Genomic DNA, 17,705 nt, shown 5'->3' on the forward strand with positions numbered 1-17,705 from the left:
ACAAAGCCCTGCTGGCGCCAACGTTTATGTACAGTGGGCGGTCATTAAGCGGTTAAATTGTTAACTTTTTGATTTGGTAAATTATTTAATTTTGCCACATACCTTGCAGTTTTTTTTTGGCTATTTTCGAAATGTTATAAAAGTATAATTCAGAAAAATGTATTAAAATATAATGGTTATTTTTGGCAGGTGACTGCACAAAGAGATCAGAGGGACAAGTGACATCTTCAATTTTTAAATCAGATGGCCTTGATATCACTCAAGATATAACTGATGTCTATACCACTATTCCAGAAATACAGTCAACCTTTCACAGCAAATATCTATCTGATTCATCACATACTTTTAAGAAAAATAAAAGTCCCAAAAGTGGACTTAACAATCTAACTGCTCTTACAGCAAAGCCGTTCTCAAGTGTAGAATGTGAAAAAAGTTTTTCCTTCAAAACGTCTTTTGTAACAAATCCAAAAATTCACATAGAGGAGAAAATATTTTCTTCTTCAGAGTGTGGAAAATATTTTAGACCGAAATTAGAGCTTGCTGGACAAAAAGGAGTTCATGCATGGAACAAGTCGTATTCATGTTCAGAATGTGAGAAACATTTTAACAAGAAATCACATCTTATTAGACATCAGAGAATTCACACAGGGGAGAAGCCATATTTGTGTTCAGAATGTGGGAAGTGTTTTGCAAAGAAATCACAATGTGTTAAACATAAGAAAACTCACACAGGGGAGAAACCATTTTCGTGTCCAGAATGTGGGAAATGTTTTGTATTCAGATCACATCTTGTTACACATATTAGAACTCACACAGGAGAGAAGCCATTTTCATGTTCAGAATGTGAGAAATGTTTTGCAAATAAATCAGTTCTTGTTAAACATCAGCGAACTCACACAGGAGAGAAGCCATTTCCATGTCCAGAATGTGAGAAATGTTTTGCAAATAAATCACATCTTGTTACTCATCAGAGAATTCACACAGGAGAAAAGCCATTTTCATGTTTCGAATGTGATGAATGTTTTGCAAATAAATCAGTTCTTGTTAAACATCAGAGAATTCACACAGGAGAGAAGCCATTTCCATGTTCAGAATGTGAGAAATGTTTTGTAGACAAATCACATCTTGTTACTCATCAGAGAATTCACACCGGAGAGAAGCCATTTTCATGTTTAGAATGTGGGGAATGTTTTGCAAATAAATCAGTTCTTGTTAAGCATCAGCGAACTCACACAAGATAGAAGCCATTTCCATGTTTAGAATGTGAGAAATGTTTTGCAGATAGATCACATCTTGGAACTCATCAGAAAATACACACAGGATAGAAGCTCTTTTCATGTTCAGAATGTGAGAAATATTTTACCAACAAAAGGAATTTTACTAGACATCAAATATCTCACAAAGGGAGAAACCATTATCATACCTAGAATATGGGAAATGTGTATTTAAAAATGAAATTAAATGCAATATTCCTTTGAATATTTCAGTTACATATATATTCACTATATGGAAAAGATTAATTCAACACCTTCCCTTTTATCTCCTAAAAAATATCCAGTGTTTGCTCTTGCCTCTTCTTTACAACTCTCAGCCTCAGCGATCTGCAATTCATCAGTCTCTTCAATCTACAATCTCAGAGTGTGAAAAGACTTTAACTTTTCTATAGGATAATAATAAACATGTTCATATTGTAAATTACTATTTACATGCATGATCCATTACTTCTTTGTTGTAACATCTGGTGTTAACCAATCCAATTAAAATAAAATGTCTCCCTGTCCCCGCCTTGCTTATTCAAATTTGTAATGCTGGGGTAAGATTATCTATTCAGAGACCTCATGCACAGAATTATTAGTGCTACAGCAGCATCACATATTTTATGCAGAAGAATAGCGTGAAGTTTAAGCGGACGAAGAACAAAGACCACCTGGCTTGTTGAGGGTTAAGTTGCTGTGCGGATTGCAGATAGGCAAGTTTCTTGTAATCAGTGTATATAACCACAAGGTATATCACTCCTTCAAACAAGTATTGCTACTCTTGCAGACCCAGCTTGATTGCGAACAGTTCTCTATAGCCAATAGAGTAATTGCATTTCATTGCAGAGAAGGTCTTGCAGAAAGTCACCATGCCACCGGATGAAGACTTCTGAGTAAGAACAGCACTGGCCACTGAGGAAGAAGCATCCAACTCCAGAAAGAATTGTTTGTTATGGTTTGGACGATGCAGCAAATGAGCCAAAGAGAAAGCCTACTTGATGGATACAAAGGCGTCTTCTGCTTCTGGAGTCCACTCCGTGGGAGTGGCCCCTTTCGGGTGAGAACAGAAATAGGAGCATTCCAGAAGGAAAAATGCAAAAAAAATTGGTGATGGTAATTTGTGAACCTGAGAAACTGATGGATAACATTAAGACCATTGGCGGGGCCACTGCGAGACAGCGTATACTTTCTCATGATCCATCTTCAGGCCAGTCTCGGAAGCAATGTACCCAAGAAATAGAAGAGAGGTCTGCGCGAAGATGCATTTTTTATATTTGGCATACATACGGTTCATACTTACCCTTAGCAGAACCTGGTGAATGTCCCTCCTGTGTGTTGGCAGTTCAGGAAAGAATACCATAATGTCGTCTAGGTACTCTGCCACAAATGTAGAGGAGGTCTCGGAAGATGTCATTTACCAGGTCTTGGAATACAGCTGAGGCATTACAGAGCCCAAATGGCATAACACAACACTCGTAATGGCCGTCGCAGGTCTTAACCCCTTTCCGACATGTGCAGTTCTAGTACTGCTCTGCGGGAGTTGCGTTCCCACAAACAGAAGTACTAGTATGGTGTCCTGATCCTGGGGCCCTACGCTGAAGCGTTTAGGTGCAGGTGTCAGCTGTATGTGACAGATGACACCCCCCAGCAATGCCCACGATAGGTGCTAGCACTGATCGTGGGCATTTAACCTCTCTGATGCCACTGTTAGTGACCGTGGCATAGAGAAGTATCGTGTAGGAAGGGGGCTCCATGTGAACTTCTATTAGGACGTGATGTGATTGCATTATCCTGATGGTCTCCATTGAGACTCCCTGCTCCAAGATGGCCATGGGGTCCTTCCGGATCCAGCAGGGAAGGTGGCTTGTGAGTGCCAGCTGAGAGCATGCCTCCTTCCCAGCCTGTAAGATTCTGATCTGATACTCTGCAGTACAGTATGTTAGATCAGCGATCTGATGTAATACAGTAATGTCCCATCTTGGGACAATGTAAAAAAGTAAAAAACTACATATTTTACAAAGTATAAAAATATTGTTTTAAAAATCCATAAATAAAGAAAAAAAATAAGTTTTCCAATACATTTAAATTAAAAAAAACAATAAAAGTAAACATTTGGTATTGCCCATCTAACGACCCGCTCTACAATACTGTTCCTCTAGTTAACCTCTTCAGTGAACACTGTAAAAAAAAAAGGCAAAAAACAATGCTTTATCATCATGCCGCTGAACAAAAAGTGCAAAAAAACGCAATAAAAAAGGATCTAAATAAAAATTGTACCACTGGAAACATCTGGTCCCGCAAAAACCAAGCCACAATACAGCTCCATCAGCAGAAAATAAAAAGGTTATAGCTCTCAGAATAAAGCGATGCAAAATAATTATTTTTTAAATTAAAATTAAATAATTTTAAATAAAATCGTTTTTATTGTGTAAAAGCGCCAAAACATAAAAAAAAATATAAATGAGGTATCGATGGAATAGTACTTACCCAAAGAATAAAGCTTCCTTATCAATTTTACCACCCGTGGAATGGTATTTAAAAAAAAAAAAAAAAAAAAGCAATTCCTGAATTGCTGGTTTTTTTATTATGTCTCCAAAAAATCAGAATAGAAAGCGATCAAAAAAAGTCATGTGCCTGAAAATGGTACCAATAAAAACAATAGATCGTCCGGCAAAAAATAAATAAAACCAATTCTTCACATGCTGCTGATTTTTTCATCCTGCCTCCCAAAGATCGCAGTAAGGCGCATATTTATCCTGTGCTTTATGTTGAGTGCTTACACCGAGGTTTCCGTGTAAATCTCTGAAATACGTGATTCAGACAGAACCCTTGGTGGAAAATTCTCTATAATGAGGCAGATGGAGGCACTGTGGACGCCATAGGACCTGTGATCCAGCGGTGTCCGTCTTTTTAGGATTGCATAAAAGTGACGTCGGCCACAGTTTTGTGCACTTCTGAAAAGGACTCCGCTGAATAGAGGCCACTATATATATCCATTCACTATAATGAGGCAGCAGAGTAAATCTGCTTCCTTATTATACTGAATTGATCTTTCGGGGGTTTCATCAGAGATTTACCGTATTTTTCGGACTAAAAGACGCACTTTTTCCCCCCAAAAAAAGGGGGGAAAATGGGGGGTGCGTCTAAGTCGCAATGCAGGCTTACCTAGGTGGCAGAGGTGCGGTGGCAGAGGTGCGGTTGCGGGGGTGTGGCGGCAGAGGAGGCGCAGTAAGCGGGGTCCCTTTCCCCGGTATGGTGATGCAGCAGGCCCGGTATGCAGCAGAGCCGGGTGAATCCTTGTTATCGGTGGTGGCGGCCATTTTCCGGAGGCCGCGCGTGCGCAGATGGAGCGCTCTGTTTCCCGGGGCTTCAGGAAAATGGCCGCCGCGATCTCCATCTGCGCACGCGCGGCCTCCCGCGGCCATTTTCCTGAAGCCCCGGGAGCAGAGCGCTTCATCTGCACACGCGCGGCCTCAGGAAGATGGCCGCGCCCACCGATAACAAGAGGATTCACCCGGCTCTGCTGCATACCGGGCCTGCTGCATCACCATACCGGGGAAAGGGACCCTGCTTCCTGCGCCTCCTCTGCTGCCACACCCCCGCCACCGCACCTCTGCCACCGGACCTCTGCCACCGCACCTCTGCCACCTAGGTAAGCCTGCATGGTACGCCAGGGACCCCTCTCACTGCACCTCCTGATCCCAGCACCTCCTGATCCCAGCACCTCCTCATCCCAGCACCTCCTCATCCCAGCACCTCCTGATCCCAGCACCTTCTCATCCCAGCACCTCCTCATCCCAGCATCACCCCACCTTGCCTCCTGTGACCCTGCTCTGCCACCGCCATAAGATACTGTAAATTCGGACAATAAGACGGACCCCCATGTTATAAAAAATCTTTTTTTCTGCAATTTTCACCCCAAATTTGGGGTGCGTCTTATGGTCCGGTGCGTCTTATAGTCCGAAAAATACGGTAGATGGAAACCACAAAGTAAGTGGTCAGTGTAGAGCCCCAGATAAATGTGATCCCTAACATAATGTAAAATGTTCCCAATAAAAGCTACGACTCCGTCCACAAAAGAAAGCAAGTCCCCACTCAGATCTGTCATCTGTTAATGGAAATATTGAAGGACTTCCATGTTACTGGTAGCACAAAGGTTCTGGAAAAGCTAAATGGCTCCTTGCTCCCCAAAAGAAATTCAACAAATTCTCCACTCCCAAATCCAAATGCCCCCTCTCTTCTGATGCTCAGTGTGCCCAAACAACATTTAACGCCCACAAGTTTGGAATTTCTGTAGTGATGAGAGCCCACCTAATTTACTGATGTGTATGTCCAGCTCACGCTTCTGGAGACCATTTACTGGTGACTGCAATGTACTGGTCACTACAGCGTACTAGTTCGTACTAGTGATGAGCGAATATACTCGTTACTCGAGATTTCCCGAGCACACTCGGGTGTCCTCCGAGAATTTTTTAGTGCTCGGAGATTTAGTTTTTATTGCCGCAGCTGAATGATTTACATCTGTTAGCCATGTGGGGGTTGCCTGGTTGCTAGGGAATCCCCACATGTACTTATGCTGGCTAACAAATGTAAAACATTCAACTGCGGCAATAAAAACTAAATCTCCGTACACTAAAAAATGGAGGACCCCCTAGCGTGCTCGGGAAATCTCGAGTAACGAGTATATTCTCTCATCACTAGTCCCTACAATGACAGTTTGCAATTTTCACTCAGCAACATCCACTGCTGCTTGTTTCTGGAAAACACCCATGAAGTCAAAATCGTCACTACATCTGTAGATAAATTCCCAAAGAGTTGTAATTTGAGGGGGAATTCTGCTTTTCTAGCACTTAGGGACTCTTTATATGGAATTCGCAAACTAGTCTAGGATCTGCGTTCCTGGAGGCAAATAGTGCGCCGTCCTTTTCGAGTTAATCCGCTTGGCAAAGTAGTACTGTACATCCATATATGGGGTATTTCTACATTCAGCAGAAATTGTGGGACACATTCTGGTGCCATTTTTATCCATTTTCCAGTGTGAAAATGTAAAATTTGGTGGTAAAAAATGTAATGTATTTTTTCTTTACTGCCCAATGGTATAAAAGTCTGTGACACACCTGTGGTGTTAATATAATCACTGTACCCCTATAAGAATTAATTGAGAGGTTTAATTGGTAAAATGGGGTCTCTTATGGGGGGGTTCTGCTGTTCGGCACCTCAGGGACTCTTCTAATGTAGCATGGCACCCTCAAACAAGTGCAGCAAAATCTGCCTTGTAATATGGCGCTTCTTCCCTTCTGAGCTTTGCAATGTGCCTCAAAGGTAGTTTTCAACCACATATGGGCTATCAATGAACTCAGAAGAAATTTAACAACAAACTTTGGGGTCCATTTTCTCCTTTTGCCCTTGTGAAAATACAACATTTGTAGCAAAAAAAAAGATTTTTGTGTGAAAAATGTTACTTTTTGTTTTCATTTCACGGCTCTACATTATAAACTTCTATGAAGCACCTGGGGGTTGAAGGTGTTGAATACACATCTAGATAAGGTCCCAAAGGGGTCTAGTTTCCAAAATGGGGTCACTTGTTGGGGGTTTCCACTGTTTAGGCACATCAGGGGCTCTCCAAACGCGACATGGCGTCAACTAATTATTCCAGCAAAGTTTGCATTCAAAAAGTCAAATGACGCTCCTTCCCTTCCAAGTCCTGATGTGCGCCCAAACAGTTTTCCTCCACATATTGGGTATCTCAGGAGAAATTGCACAACAAATTGTATGAAGAAATTTCTCGTGTTACCCTTATGAAAGTACAAAATTTGAAGCTAAAAAAAAAATTTATCTGGGAAAAATTTGATTTTTTTTTTTTTTTTCCCTGGCTTAACGTTATAAACTTCTGTGAACCACCTGGGAGTTCAAGATAAGTTCCCTAATTGGTCTAGTTTCCAAAATAGTGTCGCTTGTTGGGGGTTTCCACTGTTTAGGCACATCAGGGGCTCTCCAAATATGACATGGCATCCGATAATTATGCCAGCAAATTTTACATTCAAAAAGTCAAATGGCGCTGCTTTCCTCCCGAACCCTGCCGTGTGCCCAAACGGTAGATTTCCCCCACATATTGGGTATCCGCATGCTCAGGAGAAATTGCACAACAAGATGTATGGTCCATTTTCTCCTGTTACGCTTGTGAAAGTAAAAAAAAAAAAAATAGGTTTAAAGGAAAATTTTTGTAAAAGAAAAGTAAATGTTTATTTTTTCATTCCACATTCAAAATATTCCTGTGGAGCGACCTGAAAAGTTAATAAACTTCTTGAATGTGGTTTTGCAAATTTTGTTGTAAAAATGAGAAATCATTGGTCAACTTTTAACCCTTATAACTTCCCACAACCATGACTGAAACCGGTATAGTGGCAGAGAGAATAAAGATAATTTTCTCCCCGCTGCACTCGGCTGCGTGCAGGCGCCGGGTAGCATCATAATGCTGTTATCCTGCAGATTGACCCCATATCTGCAGGTTAACAGTGTTATTTCTAGTGACAGGATCTCTTTAACCCCTTAGTGACAGCCAATTTGGTATTTAATGACCAGGCCAATTTTTGCAATTCTGACCACTGTCACTTTAGGAGGTTATAACTCTGGAACGCTTCAATGGATCCCGCTGATTCTGAGATTGTTTTTTCGTGACATATTGTACTTCATGTTAGTGGTAACATTTCTTCGATATTACTTGCGATTATTTATGAAAAAAAACGGAAATATGGCGAAAATTTTTAAAATTTAGCAATTTTCAAACTTTGTATTTTTATGCCCTTAAATCAGAGAGATATGTCACGAAAAATAGTTAATAAATAACATTTCCCACATGTCTACTTTACATCAGCACAATTTTGGAAACAAAATTTTTTTTTTGTTAGGGAGTTATAAGGGTTAAAAGTTGACCAGCAATTTCTCATTTTTACAACACCATTTTTTTAGGGACCACATCACATTTGAAGTAATTTTGAGGGGTCTATATGATAGAAAATAATGAAGTGTGACACCATTCTAAAAACTACACCCCTCAAGGTTCTCAAAACCACATTCAAGAAGTTTATTAACCCTTTATGTGCTTCACAGGAACTGAAATAATGTGGAAGGAAAAAATGAACATTTAACTTTTTTTTGCAAACATCTTAATTCAGAACCATTTTTTTTTTATTTTCACAAGTGTAAAAACAGAAATGTAACCATAAATTTTGTTATGCAATTTCTCCTGAATACGCCAATACCCCATATGTGGGGGTAAACCACTGTTTGGGCGCACCACAGAACTTGGAAGTGAAGGAGCGCCGTTTGACTTTTTCAATGCAGAATTGGCTGGAATTGAGATCGGACGCCATGTCACGTTTAGAGAGCCCCTGATGTGCCTAAACAGTGGAAACTCCCCACAAGTGACACCATTTTGGAAACTAGACCCCTTAAGGAACATATCTAGATGTGTGGTGAGCACTTTGAACCCCCAAGTGCTTCACAGAAGTTTATAACGTAGAGCCGTGAAAATAAAAAATCGCTTTTGTTTACACAAAAATGATCTTTTCGCCCACAAATTCTTATTTTCACAAGGGTAACAGGAGAAATTAGACCACAAAAGTTGTGCGATTTCTCCTGAATACGTCGATACCCCATATGTGAGGGTAAACCACTGTTTGGGCGCACTGCAGAGCTTGGAAGTGAAGGAGCGCCGTTTTACTTTTTCAATGTAGAATTGGCTGGAATTGAGATTGGACGCCATGTCGCGTTTGGAGAGCCTCTGATGAGCCTAAACAGTGGAAACCCCCCACAAGTGACCCCATTTTGGAAACTAGACCCTTTAAGGAACATATCTAGATGTGTGGTGAGCACTTTGAACCCCCACGTGCTTCACAGAAGTTTATAATGTAGAGCCGTGAAAAAAAAAATTGCATTTTTTCAACAAAAATGATCTTTTTGCCCACAAATTTTTATTTTCACAAGGGTAACAGGAGAAATTAGACCACTAAAGTTGTTGTGCAATTTCTCCTGCGTACGTCGATACCCAATATGTGGGGGTAAACCACTGTTTGGGCGCACCGCAGAGCTTGGAAGAGAAAGAGTGCCGTTTTACTTTTTCAATGTAGAATTGGCTGGAATTGAGATCGGACGCCATGTCGCGTTTGGAGAGCCCCTGATGTGCCTAAACAGTAGAAATCCCCCACAAGTGACCCCATTTTGGAAACTAGACCCCCCATGGAACTTATCTAGATGTGTGGTGAGAACCTTGAATGCCCAAGTGCTTCACAGAAGTTTATAATGCAGAGCCGTGAAAATAAAAAATATTTTTTTTTTCCACAAAAAAGATTTTTTAGCCCCTAAGTTTTTATTTTCACAAGGGTAACAAGAGAAATTGGACCCCAAAAGTTGTTGTTCAATTTGTCCTGAGTATGCTGGTACCCCATATGTGGGGGTAAACCACTGTTTGGGCGCACGGCAGAGCTCGGAAGGAAGGAGCGCCGTTTTGGAATGCAGACTTTGATAGAATGGTCTGCGGGTATTAAGTTGCGTTTGCAGAGCCCCTGATGTACCTAACCAGTAGAAACCCTCCACAAGTGACCCCATTTTGGAAACTAGACCCCCCAAGGAACTTATCTAGATGTGTGGTGAGAACTTTGAATGCCCAAGTGCTTCACAGAAGTTTAGAATGCAGAGTCGTGAAAATAAAAAAAGATATTAAAAATTGCATTGCACTTGGACCAATGTTAAGCTAGGGGGCAGATCCCAGCAGCCAATTTTTTTCCGGTCGTTTTCCTCGGTCAGAGAAAATCGCAGCATGCTGCGATTGTCACGGACACTCGGCCGACTATCGGCTCTCTCGCACCCATATAAGCCTATGGGGGCGAGTGAGACAGCGCACACCACTCGGATATCATCCGAGTGATGTGCGTTAAACGCTGACCCCGGCAATGGAGGAGATGGAGAAATTAATTTCTCCGCCTCCTCCGCAGCTGTGCTCCGATCCGCTCTGTGCGAGAGGCTCGGAGCACAGACGCATGACACTCGGCTCACGCTCGCAGCAAAGCAGGAGATGAGTGTCATTAGCATATCGCATCCGATGCTTTCGCATCGGATGGAATAAGCTAGTGTGACCCCGGCCTTAAGGGCAAATTTTCAGTCCTAGAGGAGGAAAAAAGCCGATTTCTCTGATAAGATATATTAGAAAGTTTGTTATTTTTGCTTGTATTATTCATTTATGAATAGAAAACTGCTTAGATGCCTTGGTTTCTAATGACTGCTGCATCCAAGTTGTTAAAGTGGTTTTTAATTTTATTATTATTATTCTTCATGTCCCAAAGTGTGATCTCAAAATAATGCTCTGCACATATTAAACTCTCTCCCAACCCAAGCGGACATCTGCCCAAATGGAAGTGATGAGCTGCAGGCAAATAGCGGCTGCTCCTGGGAACAGTGGCACTGCTGTGAGAGGCGAGTACACACTGGTTTTATTAGAGTACTGTAATCGAAAACCACTCTAAAACTTTACCTCCTTGTCTGTAAAAACGCTTTGTCTTACAATTCCAGCACAGTGGACGGGATTTGTAGAATACTCATGCACACTGTGTAATAACCTGCTCTGTGGTTTTTGAAACCGGTAAGGTGTAAATTTCTCTTTGTGGAACTCAGAATTTTGGGATTTTTCGCTGTTTTGCTCCATAGAATTGCATTAGATGCGGTAAATCCACAGGATAAAAAACCCACTTGTATTTTCAGTGAGTGAACGTTACAAAAAAGCCGGATTACTTACCGGTAATGCCCTTTTAATAAGCCACGACAGCACCCACAATGAGAGAGGGATCCGCCCATAGGAACAGGAAACCTACAGAGATAAAAGGGCGGTCCCCCTCTCCTCCTCAGTTGTTTTTCAGAGTACAAGAGGAACCGCCGTTGTTAAATTAGTATAAATATATCCACAATTTGTTTGTGTGTTATCTATATTCACCCATGAGAATATCTTGTATAAATAACTATTAGGGTGGGAAGTGACAGGGTGCTGTAGTGGCTCATTAAAAGGGCATTACCGGTAAGTAATCCGGCTTTTTACCCTTCGCCACGACAGCACCCACAATGAGAGATTTTCAGAGAACCTTCACCTGGGTGGGATCACCGTACTAAGGACGGCTCTCCCGAATGCCAAGTCAGATGCAGAAGACAGATCAAGTCTATAATGTCTATAGAAAGTAGAAGGCGACGACCAGGTTGCGGCCTTACATATGAGCTCGATGGAAATGTCTTTATTCTCCGCCCACGAGGATGATACGGCTCGAGATGAATGCGCCTTTACTCCCTCTGGAGGATCTTTGCCCTTTGACAAGTATGCAAGATGGATAGCCTCTCTGATCCACCGGGACAAGGTAGCTTTTGTGACCCCGTGGCCTTCCAGTGACCCTGAAAAGATACAAACAGAGCCCTACTCTGTCTGCAGGACTGGGTTCTCTCTATGTAGCTTAGGACTGCTCTTTTAACGTCTAACATATGCAGTTTCTCTTCCTCTGGATTTAGTGGATTATCGAAAAAGGAAGGTAAGAAAATTTCCTGAGATCTATGGTATTTTGTCGCTACTTTAGGGAGATACGATGGATCTGGTTTGAAAACCACCCTGTCCTGATATGTCATTAAGAATGGAGGGTCTATGGAGAGGGCTTGGATGTCTCCTACTCGTCTGGCCGATGTTAAGGCTATCAATAAAGCTACCTTGTATGTGACATTTTTTAGAGGGATAGAATCTAAGGGCTCAAAGGGAGGTCCAGTTAAGGCGTCTAGAACTAGATTCAAGTCCCAGGGTGGTAGACGTGGGACATGAACCGGAGTACAACGTTCACATGCCCTAACAAATCTTGCTATCCATCTATTACCCGCTACGTTAGCACTATAGAGGGCCCCTAGGGCAGACACTTGAACTCTCAAGGTATTAACAGATAATCCCATCTCATGACCTTTTTGTAAAAATTCAAGGATGGCTCTAATAGGAACCTTGTTAGAGAAGGGTTCCGTATGAAAGTTGAGAAATTTCCTCCATACTCTGCTATATATGAGTCGTGGATCTCTTCATACTTAACAGTAAAGTATTAATCAGTTCTTGTGAGAACCCTCTTAATGTTAGTATTTGCTTCTCAAGTTCCACGCCGTGAGGTGGAGGCCCTTTACTTGTGGATGGTAGAATGGACCCTGAGACAGTAGGTCTGGTGTCATTGGCAGAATCCAGGGATCGCAGACTGACATCGCTTGAAGACAGGAGAACCAGGGCCTCTTTGGTCAAAAAGGTGCTATCAATATTACTCTTGCTTTCTCCTCCCTTATTTTTTTGATGACTAATGGGATTAGCAACATTGGTGGGAATATGCCAGATTGTAATTCCACGGATACTGGAGCGAGTCTATCATGTCTGGATTGTCTGCCACATTCAAGGAAGCGAATGCTCGTACCTGTCTGTTGTTCCTGGTTGCAAATAAATCTATCTGCGGAAGACCCCACATTTCCACTATGTTTTTGAATATTTGAGGGTTGAGGGTCCATTCTCCCTGGCGTAGCGTGTGGCAACTTAGAAAGTCGGCCCTTGAATTTTCTATACCTCTGATGTGGATTGCTGTGATAGAAAATTGAGCTCTGCTAAGTCGAAGATGTTTGCTGCTGAAGACATCAGACTTTTTGATCGAGTTCCACCTTGATGATTTAAATATGCGACGACCGTCGTGTTGTCTGACAGGATTTTGATATGAGATCCTCGGAGCTGGGGAAGGAAAAAATTTAAGGCATAATGGACTGCGTTCAACTCTTTCCAGTTGGAGGACTGATGGATCTCTGATGAATTCCAGCGACCTTGAGCTACATACTTATCCAGATGGGCTCCCCACCCTTCTGGTCCTGCATCAGTAGTGACTAATTTAGATGGTGTTATTGACCACGAGACTCCTCTGGACAAATGGGTTCTATTTAACCACCAGTGAAGTGACTCCAGCACATCTTTAGATAGAGTAATTTTCGTATTTAAATGACCATGGCAACGAGACTGCGCATGGAGTGTCTGGTGCTGTAGGGCTCTGGTATGGTATTGAGCCCATTGTACGGCAGGAAAGTGAGCCCAAGAGAGACATGGCATCTCTAAGGGACATTTTAGGTTTTGCCCTTACCATAGAGATTTTTGAAATTGTTAATTTTTTGGATTCTGGTAAAAAGCATTTTTGACTTACAGAGTCCAAAACTAGTCCTAGGAAGGACTGACGGGTTTCCGGATGTAGTCTGGACTTTTTGAAGTTCACTATCCAACCCAAAGCCTGTAACGATGAAATAGTATTAGACAATCGCTCTTTACACTGGGAGGCTGAATTTCCAATTATTAAAAAATCATCTAGATAAGGTACAATTAGCGTCTCCTGATGACGCAAATAAGCCATCACCTCGAGCATAACTTTTGTAAAAACCCGAGGAGCCATGGACAGGCCAAACGGCATGGCTGTAAATTGAAAGTGATGGATCCGGCCTTGTAGGACTACCGCCACTCTGAGGTACTGTTGATGCTCCGCATAAATGGGAAGATGGTAGTACGCATCCTTCATATCTAGACCTGCCATAAAGCACCTAGGAAACAAAAGTTTAATCGTAGATCTTATTGATTCCATATTGAACGTATGATTGTACAGAAAGGAATTAAGTCTTTTTCGATTAATTATAGTACGAAAAGTACCATCTGGTTTTGGAACCAGAAATAAAGAGGAATAAAATCCCCTCCCTTCCTGATTTTTTGGTACTTCTACGAGAACATTCTTAGCCAGAAGGCTTAGAATTTCTAATTGAAGCGCTTTTTGCTGTTCCGGTGCTTTCAGTGATGTGATAATGAAAGTATCCTGCGGGAATGTAAAAGAATTCTAATTTTAATCCGGATTTTACTAGGCGGAGAATCCACTGATTTGAAGTTACATGTTTCCATTGATGGTAAAAAAACTTCAGTCTTCCACCCACCGGAATTTCATCATTGATGGTATCTGCCACGTTTAGATGTTTCGGGATTACCGAATAAGGCACCTTTCGGTTTCTCCTTCGTTTCCCAACGCTCTCTTTGCGGCTCGTACGGCCTTCTCCTATTAAATGGCCGTCTCCTAAACGCTCTCCTATAAGGAAGAAACTGTTTAGGGAATCCGTTCCTTCTTTCTCCTGCTTTATTAAGGAGGTCACCAAGAACCTTCCCAAAGAGGAACTCACCCTGGCACGGGATTGTACATAATCTTGATTTAGATTGTGCATCGCCTTTCCATCCCTTTAACCAAAGGGCACGCCGGGCTGCATTGACAAGGCCCGCTGATCTTGCTGCCAGCCGCCAGGAGTCCACTGAAGCATCTGTTATAGCCTTTCTGGCTATAAAATATGGTTGGACCCCACGCAATTTTTTTTTTTGATATTCATAGCCTAGAGAGGGGCCATGGATATTGCCCCCCCCCCCCAGGCTACAAATACCAGTCCGCAGCCGCCCCAGAAATGGCGCATCTGTAAGATGCGCCAATTCCGGCACTTAGCCCCTCTCTTCCCACTCCCGTGTAGTGGTGGGATATGGGGTAATGAAGGGTTAATGTCACCTTGCTATTGTAAGGTGACATTAAGCCGGGTTAATAACGGAGAGGCGTCAATAAGACGCCTATCCGTTATTAATCCAATAGTAAGAAAGGGTTAAAAAAACACGCACACATTAGGAAAAAAGTATTTTAATATTCTTCATTTTACCATACTTACCATACTTCAGCGCCTGCAAAAAACGTAAAATAATAAACCGTATACTACCTGTCCGCCGTAGTCCAATTAATATCGAGTGTCCCACGACGATCTCCCCTATAGAACAGTGACATCGGGTGATGTCACTACTCTATAGGACCCTCAGTGACACACTGACAGGAGACAATGGCTCCTACAGTGCATCACTGAGAGGTTACCTTAGGACAAGGTCTCACTTCATGGCAATTGCTGCCTGGGAAAATTTCTCATACACCAATGGCATAAAGTGAGACTAGGGACTTTTTTTTTTTACAGCGGCGGAGGAATACAGTGGTGGAAGGATACCTTCCTGCTGTCATTGTGTTCCTGGAGCCCCTAGAGAGCAGTCACATTATCTGATGCTGCTGCTCTCCACGGGAGATCGTCGTGGGACACTCGTGGATTTCTGCGGACAGGGAGTATATTGGTTGTTTGTTTTTTTAATATTTTTTTTTACAGATGACACTGGCTTCGGGGAACAAAGTGACAAGTAATGGTGAGTATGAAATCTATGTTTAATGTACTGTATGTCTATATGTATGTAATGTATGAATGTATTGTATGTAGCATGTATGTGGCATGTATGTGGCATGTATGTAGCATGTATGTATGGAGTATTTTTTTTTTTCATTCAACACATTAGCCGGATGATGGGACTATTACTGTCCCATAATTGGCTAATGTGTCAATCACTGTCATTGTAGCAGGCATCGTCCGATGGGACTTGTAGTTCCATCGGACGATGCTTGCATACACGCATAGAGACACCCCCACGCTGCACAGAGACCTCCCCACGCCACACAGAGACCCCCCCACGCCGCACAGAGACCTCCCCACGCCGCACAGAGACCCCCCGACGCCGCAGAGACCTCCCCACGCCGCACAGAGACCCCCCGACGCCACAGAGACCCCCCGACGCCGCAGAGATCCCCGACGCAGCACAGAGATCCCCCCACGCCGCCCAGAGATCCCCCACGCCGCCCAGAGACCCCCCCACACCGCACAGAGATCCCCCACGCCGCCCAGAGATCCCCCACGCCGCACAGAGACCCCCCCACACCGCACAGAGATCCCCCACGCCGGATCCGTTTTTTTCCACAATTTCCTTTTTTCTCTGCCAGATCAGTTTTTTTCCATCGGATCCTTTTTTTCCTGCCTGATCCGTCTTTTCCCGCCGGATCAGTTTTTTCCCACAATTTCCTTTTTTTTCTGCCAGATCATTTTTTTTTTTTTCATCGGATCCTTTTTTTCCCGCCAGATCCGTTTTTTCCCGCCAGATCCATTTTTTTCCACAAGTTCTTTTTTTTTATCTGCCAGTTCCGTTTTTTCCCGCCGGATCCGTTCTTTTCCACAATTTCCTTTTTTTTTCTGCCAGATCAGTTTTTTTTCCATCGGATCCTTTTTTTCCGCCTTATCCGTTTTTTTCCGCCTTATCCGTTTTTTTCCACAATTTCCTTTTTTTTCTGCCAGATCAGTTTTTTTTTCCATCGGATCCTTTTTTTCCCACCTAATCTGTTTTTTTCCGCCGGATCCGTTTTTTTCCCACAAGTTCCTTTTTTTTCTGCCAGTTCAGTTTTTTCCGCCAGATCCGTTTTTTCACGCCAGATCCGTTTTTTTCCACAATTTACTTTTTTTTCTGCCAGATCAGTTTTTTTCGCCGGATCCGTTATTTTCTCATTGAGTTGTATTAGCGCCGGATGGCCACACGTTTCATCCGTTTTTTGCAGGATCCGTCAAAACAGCTGTTTCCGCAGGACGGAAAACACATACAGAGGAACGGTTGAATCGCGATCTCACCTGCCGCTATTGCGGGCACATGTCAGTCATGTTTTTTTCTATTGACAGATTGGGCAATTCTGAACGCGGCGATACTAAATATGTGTAGGTTTGATTTTTTTATTGTTTTATTTTTGATGGGGCAAAAGGGGGGTGATTTAAACTTTAATTTTTTTTTTTTTTCATATTTTTAACCCCTTTACCCCCAAGGGTGGTTTGCACGTTAATGACCAGGCCAATTTTTACAATTCTGACCACTGTCCCTTTATGAGGTTATAACTCCGAAACGCTTCAACGGATCCTGGTGATTCTGACATTGTTTTCTCGTGACATATTGTACTTCATGATAGTGGTAAAATTTCTTTGATAGTACCTGCGTTTATTTGTGAAAAAAACGGAAATTTGGCGAAAATTTTGAAAATTTCGCAATTTTCAAACTTTGAATTTTTATGCAATTAAATCACAGAGATATGTCACACAAAATACTTAATAAGTAACATTTCCCACATGTCTCCTTTACATCAGCATAATTTTGGAACCAATTTTTTTTTTTGTTAGGGAGTTATAAGGGTTAAAAGTTGACCAGCAATTTCTCATTTTTACAACACCATTTTTTTTTTAGGGACCACGTCTCATTTGAAGTCATTTTGAGGGGTCTATATGATAGAAAATGCCCAAGTGTGACACCATTCTAAAAACTGCACCCCTCAAGGTGCTCAAAACCACATTCAAGAAGTTTATTAACCCTTCAGGTGTTTAATAGGAATTTTTGGAATGTTTAAATAAAAATGAACATTTAACTTTTTTACACAAAAAATTTACTTCAGCTCCAATTTGTTTTATTTTACCAAGGGTAACAGGAGAAATTGGACCCAAAAAGTTGTTGTC

General features: G+C 42.2%; 1 protein-coding gene across 1 annotated transcript in view; it reads left to right on the forward strand.

Annotated features, from left to right (window-relative positions):
• Window positions 1-1,780, forward strand: part of LOC138663975 (oocyte zinc finger protein XlCOF22-like) — a 38,898-nt gene extending 37,118 nt beyond the window's left edge. Inside the window, exon 7 of the mRNA XM_069750371.1 lies at window positions 190-1,780. Within this exon, the coding sequence (XP_069606472.1) occupies window positions 190-1,241 (1,052 nt within the window). The 3' untranslated portion in view covers window positions 1,242-1,780. The remainder of the gene's footprint in view (window positions 1-189) is intronic.
• The last annotated feature ends 15,925 nt before the right edge of the window (window positions 1,781-17,705 follow it).

This window comes from Ranitomeya imitator, chromosome 2 (assembly GCF_032444005.1).
Source record: "Ranitomeya imitator isolate aRanImi1 chromosome 2, aRanImi1.pri, whole genome shotgun sequence".
Taxonomy (NCBI): Eukaryota; Metazoa; Chordata; class Amphibia; order Anura; family Dendrobatidae; genus Ranitomeya; species Ranitomeya imitator.